Source organism: Narcine bancroftii, chromosome 13 (assembly GCF_036971445.1).
Source record: "Narcine bancroftii isolate sNarBan1 chromosome 13, sNarBan1.hap1, whole genome shotgun sequence".
NCBI classification, from domain to species: domain Eukaryota; kingdom Metazoa; phylum Chordata; class Chondrichthyes; order Torpediniformes; family Narcinidae; genus Narcine; species Narcine bancroftii.
Genome location: NC_091481.1, coordinates 33,489,528 through 33,506,597, shown reverse-complemented (window position 1 = coordinate 33,506,597; position 17,070 = coordinate 33,489,528). Strand labels below are relative to the sequence as shown.

Genomic DNA, 17,070 nt, shown 5'->3' with positions numbered 1-17,070 from the left:
CATGAGCATAGAATAGGAGCCCTTTGGTCCACGTCGACCAGTCCCATTTGCCTGCACGTGGCCCCTATCCTTTGAAGCATTTCCGCTTCTCAAATCTGTCCAAATTTCTTTCTATTGTGCCCGCTTGTACAATTTTTCTCTGACCACCCAGTCTACGTAAGGACCACCCTCTGAGATCAATGGCACTCTTAAATTTCTCCTTAAACCCCTGGCCCCGAGTGTTCAAATCGTCTACCCTGTGAGCTCCTTATGATTTCATAAACATCCCTAAATCACCCGTCATCCTCCTCTCTAGGGAATAAAGACCCAGCCTATCTCACCTGTCCTTATAACTCAGGCAATAATCTTGCGGTAATGCTGCCGACAGTTTACTGACCAGGAGCACTTTATCAATCAATTCCTTTTGCTGTGTTTAATAAAAACATACAATTGGCTGGAAGGAATCAATGGATTCAGTAAGAGGTAAATATTTTGGGCTGGAACCCTGCATCGAGACTTGGGGGGTGGGGGGGGGGGGGGTCCTTGGTGCCCTCTCTGTTGACAAAGGGTTTTCTGACCCAAAACTTCAGCCATAGATTTTCTCCCACCGATGCTAGTCGAGCAGCCGAGGATCTCCAGCGGATTGTTTTTGCTCCACATTCCAGCATCTGCAGTCTGCTGTAATCTGCTTATTTGGCATTAAACCTACTTTTGGTGTGTGTACTAAAATACGTATTAACCAAAGATAATTAATGGAAGCATTATATTGGATAATCCATGCCAATTAAAGCAATTACTAAAATCAACCAATCTGCAACTTTAGAAGGGCCAACAACAGATGTTAAAGCTATACCCAAAGCAATATTCAACACTCCTTTCACCCGAGTAACTCAAGGCTGGTTGAGGTACCGTACAGATGAGACGGGATTTACAGAATGTTTCATTATTGCTGACCATGGAATTTGCTTAACCACACTAGAATTGAAAAAAATCAGTGCCATTATTTGGCACATGTCGAAGGGGTGAGTGCAGTTGGGTGTGAATATTTTTGTGAGTGAGGAATGTGGGTATGTACATGTGTGCAGGGCGTGTGTGTGTGTGCACGTGTACATGTGCATGTGTGTAGGTGTGCGAGCATGGGTATGCATGTGCGTGCATGCGTGTGCGTACGCGTGGGTGCACGTGTGAATGTGCATGTGCATGCACGTGCACGCGTGCCCCCACAAGCATGCCAATGAGGTAGTGTGACATCACTGTTAGAGCATAAACGATCGCCATCATTCATCTGCAAGCAGACTATAGGAAGTGACTTATTCATTTGTCCCCGTAAGAAATTGCCGTGGTTCAGCTGCAACAATGCTTGGGAACACCTTTACAGCACTTGGGAGACGGTTGCAATACCCCAGATCTGCGCCCAACTTGGTTGTTGCTGTTTTGAAATCACGACACAACAGCGTACCGTAGTGTGTTTGAGCAGGGCACATCTTGGCCCCAAAGCCCAAAAAGAAACAGCAGGTGCTGGAAATATAAGATCAGAAAGAGCTTGCAATACCCGACTAATGAGGTAGCATGGGGTGAAAGTCCATGGGTTATACCACTGGGGTCCTGAAGGGTTCAAGTCATGGAACGAGGGGCCAGTAATCATTTTAAAGTGGCCAAGAAGATCACTGAGTTCTCCCATTTCTCTATCAACCACTTTCACCGGGAGCATTGCTTAAATAGCAATCTGATGAATTATTTATTTATTTATTTAGGCTCACCGCACACTCATAGGCCATTTTGACCCACAAATCCATGCTGCCCAATTTACACCCCAGTACCTTTCAAATGGTGTGAGTAAACTGGAGTCCCTGGGGAAACCGATGCAGACACAGGAACAAACTCCTCATAGACAGTGCAGGATTCGAACCCTGGTCCCGATCGTTGGCGCAGTGAAGGTGTTGCGCTAACTGCTACGCCAAACCATCCAGCATACAGTCTCTTTGACCCAGTACCATCAGGAAGGAGATACCAGAGCATGTGCATGCGTGTGGGCGCTCACAAAGGAACATTGTTTCATTTGGTTAAGTAAGTACAGTCAGATGATAACTTCAAACTTAACATCAGCTTCAGGGCCCCAATGTGGCTTCAAGCAAGTGGGGCAGACGCTAAGATTAAATTCCCTATTGGATTCACTGCACAGCAGGGCGATCTTCTGCGTGACACAGCCCTAGTGTGCAGTGGCCGTGCTGGGGACCTCTCAATGGACGCCGGTATCCCTCCGGACATTACCCACCTTATGGCAGGGGTCCAAGGCAGGAGGAGTGTGGCGATGCTTCAACAAGTTGCATACTGCCGGGATAAATGGAGGAGGGAGAAATATTGGAAACAACATCTCCTTTTCCTTACTCAGAATCGAGCTGGATCCAAGGGTGAGGACCTTTCTAAAAGAGATTGACTCTCATCATAATCAACTGAGCGAGGCAAGAGAGTGATAATTTTTCCAAAATTATGCCTTAAAAGCTCCCAACAAGTAATATGGTGTAATCATTCCTAGTTTGAGAAATACTGTTCCATTTACTGCCATGATTTGCTTTGTATCATGTTGGGATGATGTATCAGGGAGAGGCGAATTTTTCCCCCATCGTTCCTCTCCTCGGGTGCTGAGGCTGGGAGACCATGGATCCAGGGCCTTTTCCCAACGAGGCTTTGCTGCCGCCACTCTGGATCTACTCTGCAACATCATCTCCCTGCGGGCCAACAACCAGGGCGGCAACTGCTTCCTGTGGTCCCACAGAGCATTCCAGCACAATGTTGTGTCAACCTACTCCACAACAATCTAATCCATCCCCAATACTTAACTCACACCCATAATGCTCTATTTTTTCATACGTCCAAGTGTCTTTTGAATGTCTTGATTGTACCACCCTCCACCACCACCTCCAGGCACCCACCACTCTCTGTGTTTTAAAATAAACCTACCTCTGACGTCTCCCCTGAACTTTCCTCCACTCACCTTAAATAAATGTCCTCTCTTATTTGTTATTGTTGCCCCAGGAGTAAAGTACTGGCCATCCACCTAAGCCTTTCATAATCTTCTACACCTCCATTAAGTCACCTCTCATTCTTCATTGCTCCAAAGACAAAAGATGGAGAAGTTGCCCCTCAGTTCACTCTTAAATCTTTCCCCTCTCACCTTTAACCTGTGCCTTCTAGTTCTAGAATTATCTACTCCGGGAAAAAGGGTGCGAACTTTTTCATAAATATTAAACCTCTATAAAGTCACACCTCAGCCTTCTACAGTCTGGGAAATAAAGATCCAGCCTATCCAACCTCTCCCAATCACAGCACCCAAATCCCAGCCACATCCTGGTGAATCTCCTTTGCCTCTCTTCCAACTTATTGGTGTCTTTCCTATAGATGGGTGATCAGAAGTGTAATCCAACCAACACTTTGTACAGCTGTTCAGAGAGATTTGTGCAATTCACAGAAGTTCTGGAGGGACTCAGCAGTTCACACATCGTCCATAGGAAGCAAAAGGATTTTGATGCTTTGGGGCTGAGCCATTTATCAGGAATGCCTGATGAACTCAATGTCTTGTCCAACACCCCCCCCCCCCCCCCTCCACAAATTAAGGCAAGCGTGGCAAATTCCTTCTGCACTATTTGGTCTCGATATACATGTATAGTTAGATGATAATAAAATTGAATTACAGCTACATCATTGGACCAGATGAGCTTTGGTTTAATGTTACCTCAGTCCCCTTGTTTCAGCGTGGCATGCACCGGTAATCATCGATCTCTCTGCTCTACAATTCTCTCCAAGGCTGTGCCCTCGAGAGACCTCTAGGCCAGTGGTTCTCAACCTTTTTCTTTCCACTCATACACCACTTGTATTCTCTATGCCATCGGTGCTCTGTGATTAGGAAGGGATCGCTTAAGATGGGATGTGGGAGGAAAGAAAAAGTTTGAAACCCACTGTTTTAATCGTACCTCATTGACTCGTTATGTGCAGGGTTTAATAACTCCAAAGGAAATGGGCCAATGACAATTTTTCTCAAAGCAAAATATTTCAGTAGCAATTGGATCTTGAGCAGTGATTTTCAACCTTCCCTTCCCATTCACATATCACCTTAAGCGATCCCTTACAGAGCACTGATGGCATAAGGATTTCTTAAAATGAGATGTGAGTGGAAAGAAAAAGGTGGAGAACCACTGTCCTAGGTTCTTGTTATGCTTTGATTGAGGCTGGCCCTGCAGGGCAGTACAGAAGAAGTGCTGTATTGTCATCAGGAAAATGTAATGTTAAACCAATACTCACCTGCTCCAATAACGTGGCTGTAATTCAATTTTATTATCATCTAACTATACATGTATATCGAGACCAAATAGTGCAGTGGTTCTCAACCTTTATCTTTCCACTCACATCCCACTTTAAGTAATCCCTACACCATCGGTGCTCTGGGATTAGTAAGGGATTGCTTAAGGTGGATTGCGGGTGGGAAGGGAAGGTTGAGAATCATTGTATTGGTACTTGGAAGGCAGGGTATAGAGGGCTATGGTCTGGGTGTTGGTCGATAGGTCTCGGCATAATAATAGTTTGGCACAGTCTAGATGGGCTGAAGGCCTGTTTCTGTGCTGTAGTGTTCTATGGTTCGATGGGGCAGCCAAGAGTGAACAAGGAGGATATCTGGCGGGTGTCGCCTAGGAGTTGCACTGTGGAGGTGGTAGCAGGTGGTGCATTGCTGCAATCAACAGTTTCCTGAGTGGCAGGCTGCTCTGTTAGCAGTGCCCGGCCAAATTGCACAGTGTTGATGCAAGGATGGCATCAAGCAGCTGCTGAGAGCCAACCCTGCGATGCTTTGAAGTCAGATCTGATCCCTCGTGCGCCCGAGGCCCTGCTGACTGTTGCCAAGTGGTGCGTGACCCAGATTAGGTCCACGGGGCAACCACCTGCCCTTTGCAGCTTATGCCCCTCTAGTTTACTGGACACATTTCAGGGATTCCTTGGAGGAGAGATGGACCGAGGGGAACCTGAAGGAGGTGCACAAAAATATGATAGGGTGTATAGCAAGGCACTTTCCTCGATGCAGAGTTGTCCAAGACCAGGAGGAGTAAGAGGTTCAGAAGGGATCTGAGGAATTTTCAAGTTCAAGTTCATTCTCGTCTGACTACATATGCAACCAGACAAAAACAGTGTGTCTCTGGACCACAGTGCACACATACACACACACAATAGCCAGCATGTAATAAGTATATAAGTACATGAAGATGTAATTTAAAATAAATATCTATAACTATTTTGGAAGGATTTTTGGCGTAGCGGATAACGAAATGCCTTTACAGCATCAGGGATCGGGGCCGGGGTTCGAATCCCACACTACCTGTAAAGAGTTTGTCTGCGTGTGTTTTCCCCCAGGAGGCTCTGGTTTTCTCCCACCGTTCAAAACCATCCTGGTCAATGGGGTGTAAATTGGGCAGCAGGAACTCTTGGGCTGAAATGGCCTGCTACAGTGCTGTATGTCTAAAAATAAATTTGCTTGGTTTTTGATGAAAAGGTGGCTGCCACCTCGAGCACAGTGTTGGAGGAAGGTCACCTCGTGCTATCTTGACGAACACTTCAATCGCCAAGGTGCACGGATCACGTGCTGGTGAATGGGATTGGCATGGATGGCTACTCAACGGCCAGAATGGATGAGGTGGGTCGAGGGGCCTGTTACTCCGACGTTTGACACCGTGATGAGGTGTACGACGGATGGTCTGTGGTGCCCCCGTTCGACAAATACGAATGGGACAGCAAAGCTCCAATTTAGGGGAAAGAGGAGGAGCAGCAGAGGAATCGACAGGCAGATGAGGAGCTCAGTGGCCCCTAGTTCCTGAATCCCTTCCTTTGCTGTGCAGTTAAACATACATTTTGCAGGAGGCTTGAAGACGGGATGGTTCCTTTCAGAATTTCAAAATCATGAAAGGAATAGATCCGGTGAGCACAGATGGTCTTTTGTCCAGAGTAGGGGAATCGGTAATCATAGATTTAAGGTGGGGAGGGAAGGATTTAACAGGAACCTCGGGGGTAAATTGTTCACTCAGACACTGGTGGGTGTATGGAGTATGCTGCTAAAGGGGGTTGAGGCAGACACCAGTGCAATGTTTAAGAAAAAAATTGAGTTTAGAAATTGAAAAGAAACATGTTAGTTCAAGTTTATTATCATCCAACTGTACATTTACAGCCAGACAAAACAGCATTTCTCCGAACCACAGTGCACGCACATGATACACAGCACATAATTAATAATAATTACATACATATCGGCATCGATGCTGCGCAATTGCTCAGTCAAAGGAGGTGTAAGGCACTCCTTCCGTCCGATAGATTACAGGTCGCCCTTGGGCAAGACGCGGCACCTGTTCAGCCTCCCAATCAGGGTCACGTCAAGCCATGGATTGCAGAGGATGGATGGTTTTTACAAGCAGATTCTACAGATTGGAATTTATGGTTGTAAAAGTAAAAACGCTGGGCCAGGGTTACCCGTCCGGTCTGGTCTGGACACTGCGACACTGTGACTGAAGGCGGCAACGGGAAACCGCTTCAGGATTGTTCCCTTGTACAATCGCGAACCTAACCTCCACAGCGGTCTCAGCTCAAAGTTGCCGAGTGAGAACAGGGAGGTAACAGCCACAATTCGGAGGGTCGAAGATGGTGACAGATGGATAGACATGATTGCCCACTCTGAACGGCAAGGCCACCTGAATGACGATGATGTGTAAATTGCTTATTGTCAAGAATGTGTCACAAAATTTGCTGATTTATGGCAGCATTAATATGCATTACAGGTGCAAAATTGCTGAAAATTATGGTTCCATAAAAGATAACATACATGAAGATAAACTCCAACTTTTTCCTATATAAAATAATGCGTCACCATGAGCATTGCCCAGTGCCCCTAACATTAGGAGAAAGAGGCACAAAGGGCGTCCCTTCAGAGTCCCTGAGAACCCATGGATTCACCTCCAGCGCTCCCGCAGCCTCTGCACAGACTCCAGATATGATCAGGAAGCCTTCAATGCCCAAGGCCTTTCGGGAGCCTTTCTTGTCCTCTGCCCCCTCTCGAATTCTGGTTCTGATAGCAGGTTCCCACAATCTAATCTCCGGCAGTGCACAGCCTATGTGGGTCCTTCAGCTACTGAGGGCCTTGCTGGTCCACTGCCATGGTCACTGTCCTGTAGGGTCATGTCCTATCATAGGGGGTGGAGGGGGGGGAAGGCGTATTAAAGATATAATATCTGCAGAAGCAAGCAGAAGTAGCAGAATGGACGAATGGACATGTAGGAAGGCAGAACTGCTTAGAATTTCCGATGCACTTGTGATGGGATGGTGCTGGTGCAGTGGGCAGGGATTGTTTTAAGAATGCACGAGGCAGCAGTCATCCATCTGGCCCGTTGGGCCTGCTCTGCCATTCACGGAAATCATCAATGATTTCGCTGTGGACTCCACGTGCCTTCACCCTTCATTTCCCTACTTTGGATGGGATGCCCTGCCCCTTTGCAGTGCCCAGCTCTAGGATTCGAAGAACTTGTCCATTTCAGATGTTCACGTGTTTCCATCTATTAAAATCCTGGACAGTCAAATCCTGGGCTTAAAGTGAGGAATCTTAGTTTTATTTGGAGCTGTTCTTTATTAAAATATGGTTGTATGATGGGCAAGACCAACACATAATATGTATCCTCAGTTGCCCTTGACGAGCTGTCCTCTGAACTGATGTAATGCCTGTGACTTGTACTCTATTTGTCCTTAAGAAGACGTTGGTGAACCACTGCTGCAGAACTTTTGGTGAAGGTGTTCCCAGAGTGATGTTAGGGAGGGAGCTGGAGGATTTAAATACCGTGATAATGAAGTACCAGCAGGTCAGACCAGTGTGCCGTTTGACAAAGTGTGGGCTTTTGCTTCCCGTCAGTGTTGGCGATAGAGATCATAGGTTCGGAGCAGTAGCGGCACCTTATTTTGTAGATGATGGTGTAGCAATGGTGAAAGGAATTAATATTTGGGAGGTTGGTGAAATGTCATTCAAGTGGGCCACTTCATTCTGGTCACGTCCAGCTTCGTGAGAATCGTTGGTTCTGCACTAATCCAGGCGCACAGAGTGATCCTTGTGTGGCCAGTGGCTTATCTAAGGTATGGCACAAGCCCTGGGTGCCAATGAGAAGTTTGTTCAGCGGGCAGCAACCTCCTTTGAAGAAGACCACAGAGCCCACCTCATTGACAAAAGACAAAGGAGGAAAAACCCAACACCCAACCCCAACCAACCAATTTTCCCTTGCAACCGCTGCAACCGTGCCTGCCTGTCCCGCATCGGACTTGTCAGTCACCAACGAGCCTGCAGCAGACGTGGACATACCCCTCCATAAATCTTCGTCCACGAAGCCAAGCCAAAAAGAAGAGAAGAGATTAAAGTCAGACAAACTATCCTCGGATAGTGAAAAAGTATTTTTTTCCAGCCGGGCCCCCAGTGGTCTCCTTCACCACCCCGGGATCCCGGTGGACCCCACACCTCCCCCGATGACTAGAAATGGGGCATGGAAGGAGGCGCATTTAGCATAGTGTAGTGAACTGGGATGACGACTGGTCCCACCTCCCGGTCCCTCCCCCCCGGGGGGCCTGTATGTAACCCTGGTTTCCCGCCTAAACCCAGAATTCCTCTGAAGCCTGTTCATGAACCCTGCCTGTGTTGTAAGCTAATAAAAGCGTTAGTTCTCCCTCCAATCGAGTGTGAGCTTTTATCTACACTACACGTAGACAGAGCCCTGATTTTCCAATTTCCCCCCACCCAGCCAGCACTGCCACCCCCTACCAGCACCACCCCCACCGACATACAAAGAAAAAGCACCTCTTTCTCCTCCTCTCTGTTCACCCTTCCTCGTCCTCCCATTCACTCTCAACTTATGAAAAGGCCGAAGCCAAATACAACACGGTGGCCACCAAGGCCCGGCCTTGCGAGGCCTCCTTGTCACCATTTATTTTGACTCAGGGAATACAAAAGGTCGGCCACCCTTGCCATGGGTGCCATTTTCCACAGACACGCCCCTGCGTGTGGGTGGGAAATTTTGGTCGGCGCGGGTAAGGTAGGATAAAGGGCCTGTTTCCACATGGTAAGACACTGATGGCTCATCCTGTTCCCCATGCAAACACTGATTCACAGTCAAAGCATTTGCGCACTTGTTGGCTTGTAAAATTACTTTAGTATTTAGTCAGTAGATTTGATTTATTTTCCTGTTTAGCTGCATCAGCCACAGGCAGCATGGGTACGAATCCAGCTCTGTCTATAAGGAGCATGTACATTCTCCCCGTGCCTGCATTGGCTTCCTCCAGGTGCCCCGGTTTTCTCCCACCCTTCAAAACATGGTGTGAGGTGGGGGGTGGGGGGGGAGTGTTGTTGTGGTGATATACCACTAGCCTACTGCAGGGGGTGATCTCTGTATCCTGCAGGAAGATCGGCAGAGGACAGACCACACCTGGCTAGCTGTCAATCAACTGTCCGGGATATAATCCTGAGCCGGCCCCTCCTGAGCCAGTCACTCGGGAGCCACCAGTACAGCTACCACTGTAGCCGAGACGTTTAACTGAATAAAGCCTGTTGTACAGTCTTTCTCGAGCTTTTTATCTGCTTTTGTGCATCACAGGTGTAGGTTAATTGGAGTAGTTGGTCAGCAAGGACTCGAGGTGAGGAAAGGCCTCTGGCTGTGCTGTATTTTTAAAGTAAGAATTTCAGTGCTTATGTGTTTTGTAGCATGTGTATGAGAATAAACTCATTATCATAATTAATGAGCCCAAGTACAATTTAGGATTACACTGGGAAAATGGACTGAGCACGACAATAAATCATTCTCACGGGGCAAGGTGGCCAGAAGACACACCTCTCCTTTTGCGATTAAATAAGCCAGACTATCTTAAGATTTTTTAATTCTAATGATGCAGTAGCCCTTCCAGCCCACGAAATCCACCCTGCCCAATTTCCACCCAATTAACCTACTTGACTGTGTACATTTTTGGAGGGAGGGGAAACCAGACACCTGGAGGAGACCCACACAGGTCACAGGGTGAACATACAGACACGCCTTACAGACCGTGGCAGATTCGAACCTGGGGGCTGTCTATCGGTTTTTTTTCCAAGGTAAATGCTAACCTTGATGGAAACCAAGCCGCAGAAGTTTCTTAATGCCCCATGCCCTTTCCATGCTTCACCACTTCCAATCTCTCCCCCTTCTGCAGGGTCTCGCTGGAAGGCCATGACCAACCTGGAGAAGCAGCCATACTATGAAGAACAAGCCAGGCTCAGTAAGCAGCACCTGGAGAGGTATCCCGACTACAAGTACAAACCACGGCCAAAGCGCACTTGTGTGGTGGACGGGAAGAAGCTGAGGATTGGAGAGTACAAAGCTTTGATGCGAAACAGGCGCCAAGAAATGCGGCAGTTTTTCACTGTCGGGTAAGAAAGGTCGCAGTTCGTTGATTTTGCACTGTCTGCAAAGCTGGCCCTGAGCTGTTAAGTAGATTCTACAAGTGAGGGTCAAGCAGCCTCTCCCAGTAAAATTGGGGGTGTTCAAAGTCATCAAGGGATGAGCAATATAAAGGCAGGAAAGTTGTTTCCGCTGGTAGGCAAGACAAGAACTAGGAGACATAGCCTCAAGGATTGAGAGAGAAGATTTAGAACGGCAATGAGGAGGAATTGCTGCCCCCAGAGAGTAGTGAATATTTGGAATTCTCCATGCAAGGAAGCAGTGGAGGCTGTCCCATTAAATGTATTTACCGTACAATTAGATAGATTTTCACATAGGTAGGGTTAGGGGCAGGCAGGTGGAGCCCACAATCTTATGAAATGATGGAGCAGGCTCGACAGGCCGGGTGGTCAACTTCTGCTTCTTGCTCCTGTGGTCTTTAACAGCTGATAGGTCTGCGGGCAGGAATAAGCTGACCGGCACAACACTTCCAGGTGGGTGGCCATGAGCTGGATCAAGAGATTAACCAGCCATTCCAAGTACAGGTAATCTCCAAAAGCTGGCATTTTTTTTTTCCTGGTGCTGGTACAGTGGAGGGAAAGAGAGAGAGAGAGAGACAGCAGTGCGACTAGGTTGGGCGGGGGGAGGGGGGGTGGGGGGGAGAAGGGAGACACGACAGTGCGACTCAGGAGGGCAGGGGTGGGGAGAGAGGCGCCAGCGTGACTGGAAGGGGGTGGATATGGCAGTACAATTTGGGTGGGCTTAAATCTGGGGAAACTGGCTTTTGTTCTGAAAGGCGGAAAAATCCGAAATTCGGAACCCCCAAGGGTTCGGGTAAAGGATTGTGTACCTGTAGTTGCAAATGTTGCAGTGGCAATCACAAGCAGGCTCACTAAGAGCCATCCCACACCAGGGTTTCCACCAGAGGTTCAAACCGGCACCTTTTTGAGAACCAGTGACCAATTGGAGAAACCTACCTGATACATTGCTGACCGAAGAATGAAATTAATCTTGGTCGCCAACACTGTGAGCAGTGATTTTTCATCATTTTTGAAATATCCTAAAATCTCAAAAGCGATAAAAAGAAAACTGGAACCAAAATATAATGCGTCTTGGAGTTCCACCAGTGCTTTGACGATACATGTGAAATTCCTCTATAGTTTTACATGGGGCATCTGCATGTATGTATGGTCAATATCTCCAAAGTTACCCATTGTTGAGGGTAAAGTTTGAGAAACAAGGAGCTCAAACAAAATGTCCTTGGTTTATTTGAGGGTTCTTCACACACTGCCTCTGACACCTTGCTTCCAAACATGACAAGATACTTAGAAGGAGGACGGCCTTAAAACACAATCATTGTTGCACACACACATCAAGGTTCTGCTACAGTGAGGCAAAAGTGAAAACTTTAATCATTATTTCCATTATATCCATTTTAATGTAATCATGCCTTGAGAATCCTTGAAAAGGTATCGCCTCAGGCTGTACAATGAAGGTATTGCCAGTAGCCAGGGTTTTGGCCCAGAAACCAGGTAGTGTGGAAGAGGGAGAGAAAATTGGAAGTGATGGAGTCTCCGAGTGTTCGCTACGCTGGTCCTTCCGGGTGATGGAAACCATCCCCCTTGGAAATGGCTTTGAGCAACGACAGCCGAAGGCGCTGACAGATCTTGGAGTGACTCATCGCGAGGACACTGCTGGCTGATGGAACTGATGCGCTGCCAATATTCACAATTAACTGAAGCCCATCTGCCTTTCATGCTGTTTATTTGATGATATTATACAGCAACCAAGCACTGACCTCACACAATTATAATACAGATAGTTACTTCAGCGTACATCCCAACTACTGGCAAACAAATGCAGATGGAGGGTGTGTGCTGGCTTATTTTATAAATAATTGAGCTTTTGTCAAAATTTCCGAGAAGGGAACTGAAGTTGTGAGCCAATTTATTATGTTACTGGTGACAGCAGTGATTTCTCCAGTGAATTTTTCCCGAGCTTTTCAGCGCCATTATTGAGGTTCTTCAATTGTCTAATTCAATTATAAATCACAGCATACGACTATGATTTGAAATCCATTACCCAGGTTACAGATTCAGTCATAACTTTCAAATGGGAATAGAAAATGCACTTTCTGGCACTGGAAAGGGTGGGGGAGGGGGGGGGAAGGAACCAAAGGTGGGTCTATCAAAGAGTCATCAACCATGAAGCCAGCCATCATATGAATTTATCTGAGAATCCCACGTGCACCAATGACCCACAACATCACTAGTGATAGGAGGGGGCGTTTTCATCTTTGTTCATTCATAGGGGAAGACGTCAGGGGTAAGCTTTTTGCACAGAGGGTTGTGATTATCTGGAATGTATTGCTAGGGGTGGAGGTGGTGGATGCTGGCATTTAAAAGACTCTTAGACAGGCACAAAGATGAATGAGGGTTATGAGAAAAGGAGGGTTTCATTTTTTAAAGGTATATAGAGGTCACCTCAACATTGGGGGTTGAAGAGCCTGTAACATTCCATGCTCTAAAGGATGTGGGGTTCATGGGCTGAGCCATCATGTAATCGTCTGCCCTTGAGTGAGCTCCGTTCCTGAGCTGCTGCAGTCCTTGAGGTGCTCAAGTTCAAGTTTATTGTCATGTGCAGCAAGATGCTGTGATGGATGTTATTCTGGAAGCAGACCAGATGGACATCTCAGACATAGTCTCAGAAGTAAGATGCAATCCAGGAGGGCAGAGCGACAGAGTGAGATCAGTTGATGTGGAGCTAAGACAGCATCGTTGGGGGTGGTGGGGGGGGGGGGGGAGAGAGAAACGGTCCTTGAACCTAATTGTGCATGAACTCGCACTCGTGGGTCTTCTTCTTGAGAGGGTGGGGTGTAGGTGAAAGGAGATTGTGGCAGGACGGGATGAGTTTTAATATGTTGGGTGGAGCTTTTCCAAGGCAGCAGGGGTTATTGGTGGAGTCGATGGAGGGGAAAGGGAGGGGTGTATGTAATGGCCTGAGTCTTGTGTTACTATTTGGACGATATTGCTAGAGAAGGAGTTTGAAGATATTGATACGGCCACATTGAAGGAATGGTGATAAATTTCCAAGTCAGGATGGTGTGTGGCTTAGAGGGCAACTTCCAAAGAGGCCGTATTTCCATACCTGCGTCTTCTCGTGGGTAGAGACGATGGGCTTGGAAGGTGCTGTCACAGGAGAATGAATCATATGTGAATGCAAAAAGTCATATAATGGGGAAGGTTAATATGGCAATATGTGTCAATGTATGTGACAAAATGTAACATCGACTGATTTCTGGGTGGCCTCTGAAGAAAGAATTGACCAGGCTAGAATTCTACATTGGAATTTTGAGGGGATCTCATTAACACCTTGTGAAATTCTGACGGGTTAGATGCATGAAGAATTGGGAAGTGCAGAACAAGGGGTCACTGTCCAAGGCTAAGACAGAAGCTATTTCGGTCGAAGGTGAGGAGAATCGTCTTCACTTGGAGGGTTGAGGAATTTCCTTCTGCAGAAATTGCTGAGGCCAGCTCATTGAATATAATCAGAGGGGGAGTTGGATGTGGCTCTGCTGGCCAAAGGGATCAAGGGATATGGAGCTAAAGCAGGACTAAGGTACTGAAGTCGGCCGTGATCGTGTTGAATGGTGGTGCAGACTCAAGAGGTTGAATGGCTTATTTTCAGTGGCGTCACGCGGGTTGGTGCCACCCAGTGCTGTAACTCATGTTGTCAACTCCCCCCCCCCACCCCCTCCCCCCATGGACCTCCTCCCATACCAGACCCTACAGAATCCTTAATGTTTTTTTGTACTAATGTTACTCGTACATCCTGTAGATCACGGAATGTAACGGCAATAGCAGTAAGATAAACAACTAGCAAAATTCAAATTACACCTGTGATAATCCAGACCTATCACCAATGTATATAGTTACAGTATCTAGAGTATGTAATGACTGTGCTTACAGCGATTGGCTGAGAGATTAGCCACGCCTACTGTCTGGGCCTTAAAGGGTTGTGTCCCTAGCCAGATGAGATCATTCCGGACTGGTCGGCCACCTGTGAAGAGCTCCTGTCTTTTGCTAATAAAAGCCTTGGTTTGGATCAACAAGTCTTTGGTTCTTTCGACGAGCTCTACAACACCTTATCATATACATAGCCTAAATGTGTTTACCTTTACATTGTTTCATGTGGTCAAAGTGAACATTCGATAAGAAAACAAAAGAATTAGAAATAAAAATGTTTGAGAACTACATCAAAAATATGCTGATTTTAATGTTAAACTTTATTGCTCCATGAAATGCGTTACTAATCACCAAATATAGCTAAAACACCAGAAGATCTGAAGTATAAAAACCCCAGCAGCAACGAGAACAGCAACGCGTGCTTGTGGCGCGGGCGGACAAAACTACATGGTGCGAAGCGTCATTGTCATTGGGTGTGATAGTACAGATCTATCACCAATGTACATAGTGTATATAGTTACTGTATCTAGACTGTGCTTACAGCGATTGGCTGAGAGCTAAGCCACACCTATTGTCTGGGCCTTAAAGGGTTGTGTCCCTAGCCAGGTCGGATCATTCCGGACTGGTCGGCCACGTGTGAAGAGCTCCTGTCTTTTGCTAATAAAAGCCTTGGTTTGGATCAACAAGTCTTTGGTTCTTTCGACGAGCTCTACATTGGGTAATCATGACGCCTCTGACTGGAGCTTGTTAGAAGGTTCAAAAAGCACCAAGTTTTACCCTCGTAGGTATATTGACAGCTGGGCTTGGGAAAAAATGTTGATGCTGTTATAACTAACGTCAGGGATATTTTTTTGTAAAAATAGTAAATTTCTAGTGAAACACAGCACAAACATTTTATAGACAGTCATTTTGGTATCACCCCCTCTGATGGCGTCACCTGGTGCGGTACGCACCTCCCCCTCATCTCCCCTAGTGATGCCAGACCTGTTTTCCATGTTTCTGTGTCAGCCTTGGAACAGATCACTTTCTATTGTCAATGTCTGCTTGTCTTCTTGTTGGCAGGCAGCAAAGCCAGATCCCGATTACCTCGGCAGGAGTGGTGTACCCTGGTGCCATTGCCATGGGAGGAATGCCGTCACCTCGCATCCCCTCTGAGCACTCGAGCATGTCCAGCAGCCCGGAGCCCAGCATGCCTGTCATTCAGAGCGCTTACAGCCTGAAGGCTGAGGAAGGCCACGTGAGGGAGGAGCTGAGGGTCAGCGAGATGAACGGAGGCACGTTCGACGAGTACGAGGACGAGGACGAGGATGACCCCGACGCGGATTACGGCAGCGAGGATGAGAATCACGTGGCGGCTCAAGCTGACTGAAGGGATGCTGCCGGAAACCTCTGCCAACCAGTTAACTAACGTCAGCCAGACTGACGTGTCCCACCAAGGGCCAAGCACAGTTTGTCAACCCAATACACTGACTGTTATTTAAAACTATTTAGTCTTAACAATTAAGATCTAGTCAGAACTCAACTGACTACTTGACCTTTGGCCTCTGATGCAGGCATGAGAAAAATGATAAGCTATGGGTAAAACAATGCCAGTAATATCAGCTGCTATTCCCAAGCACTGAATGAAGTCTTACCCTCCTGAGCTTTGTCTAGACTTGCGACTGTCGTTCTAGAAGATTCTATAAAATTCTCACTCAGGTACAAAGTGCCAACAAGTGGCTTGTGAATGTGTTTTGTTTATTTTGTGCCACAATAAAAGGTGTTTTTTTTTTCTTTTTGTTTAATTCTTGTTTTCGGATGGATTAAGGAAAAACAATTTTTTTTTGTTGCTCTCGAGTTACCTTTGTTTCAAAGGAATCTATTTTCTTGAATATTGAAATACTGTTGCTCCCTCATTGTGTACATGTGTGTGCGTGCGTGTGTGTGTGTGTGTTGTTGTTGCACGCCATTTCAAAAAGCAACTGCAAGTAAGTGCCAAAATTTGTAAATGTTGGAATTAGTTTGTGCGTTCTCCTCCAGTGTTAAATTAAGGATCTTGTCGGATTTTAAACAATCCCCGAGACTTTTTCATACCAGCAAGCTGTGGGAAACTATAGGAGCAGTTCTCAGGTTAAAGGAGAGCTATGAAAGACACGAGAAACTTTTTATTATGTGAAGTGCGTGCGTGTGTGTCTGGGTGTGAGAGAGTGCTCTCGTGTATGCGTGCATGTGAGTGTAAAACCGATATATTGAGAGAAGAGGGTATTATGGTACTTTATCGAGTGTCAGAGGTTATGACAGCAAAGCAAGGGAATGAAACTGTGTCCTCAACATCCATTCCCACAAAGCCTGCCATTTCGCCTCTGTTTCCCACCAGCCTCTCCCACTTTCTCCTATTTCCACGCTGAATAAAATTCCGAGTTTGTAGCACTTATAGCACGAAAAGAAAATAATAATTCAACCAAACCTACGCTGAAGGGAGGTTGGGGGGGGGGGGGGGGGAGGGAAACACCGATGGGACGAGCAAACCCAGAATCCGAGACTTTTTCTCACGGAGTTTCCCGCTTTTGAGGGAGGGCACTAAGTTGGCATTTACTTGGCTTGTAAGAAGGCGATGGTACCTCCAATAGATTTTGGGAGTCTGAATTTTTTAATCCCTACCCAACCCAAAATGCAAT

The 17,070-nt window shown here is 46.7% G+C and overlaps 1 protein-coding gene across 6 annotated transcripts in view; it reads left to right on the top strand.

Annotated features, from left to right (window-relative positions):
- Window positions 1–16,185, top strand: part of sox5 (SRY-box transcription factor 5) — a 418,360-nt gene extending 402,175 nt beyond the window's left edge. For all 6 annotated transcript variants that reach the window (XM_069909081.1, XM_069909077.1, XM_069909079.1 and 3 more), the window contains 2 exons: window positions 10,222–10,438; window positions 15,476–16,185. In XM_069909081.1, coding sequence (XP_069765182.1) covers window positions 10,222–10,438; window positions 15,476–15,782 — 524 coding nt within the window. In that variant the 3' untranslated portion in view covers window positions 15,783–16,185. The remainder of the gene's footprint in view (window positions 1–10,221; window positions 10,439–15,475) is intronic.
- Window positions 16,186–17,070: the final 885 nt, after the last annotated feature.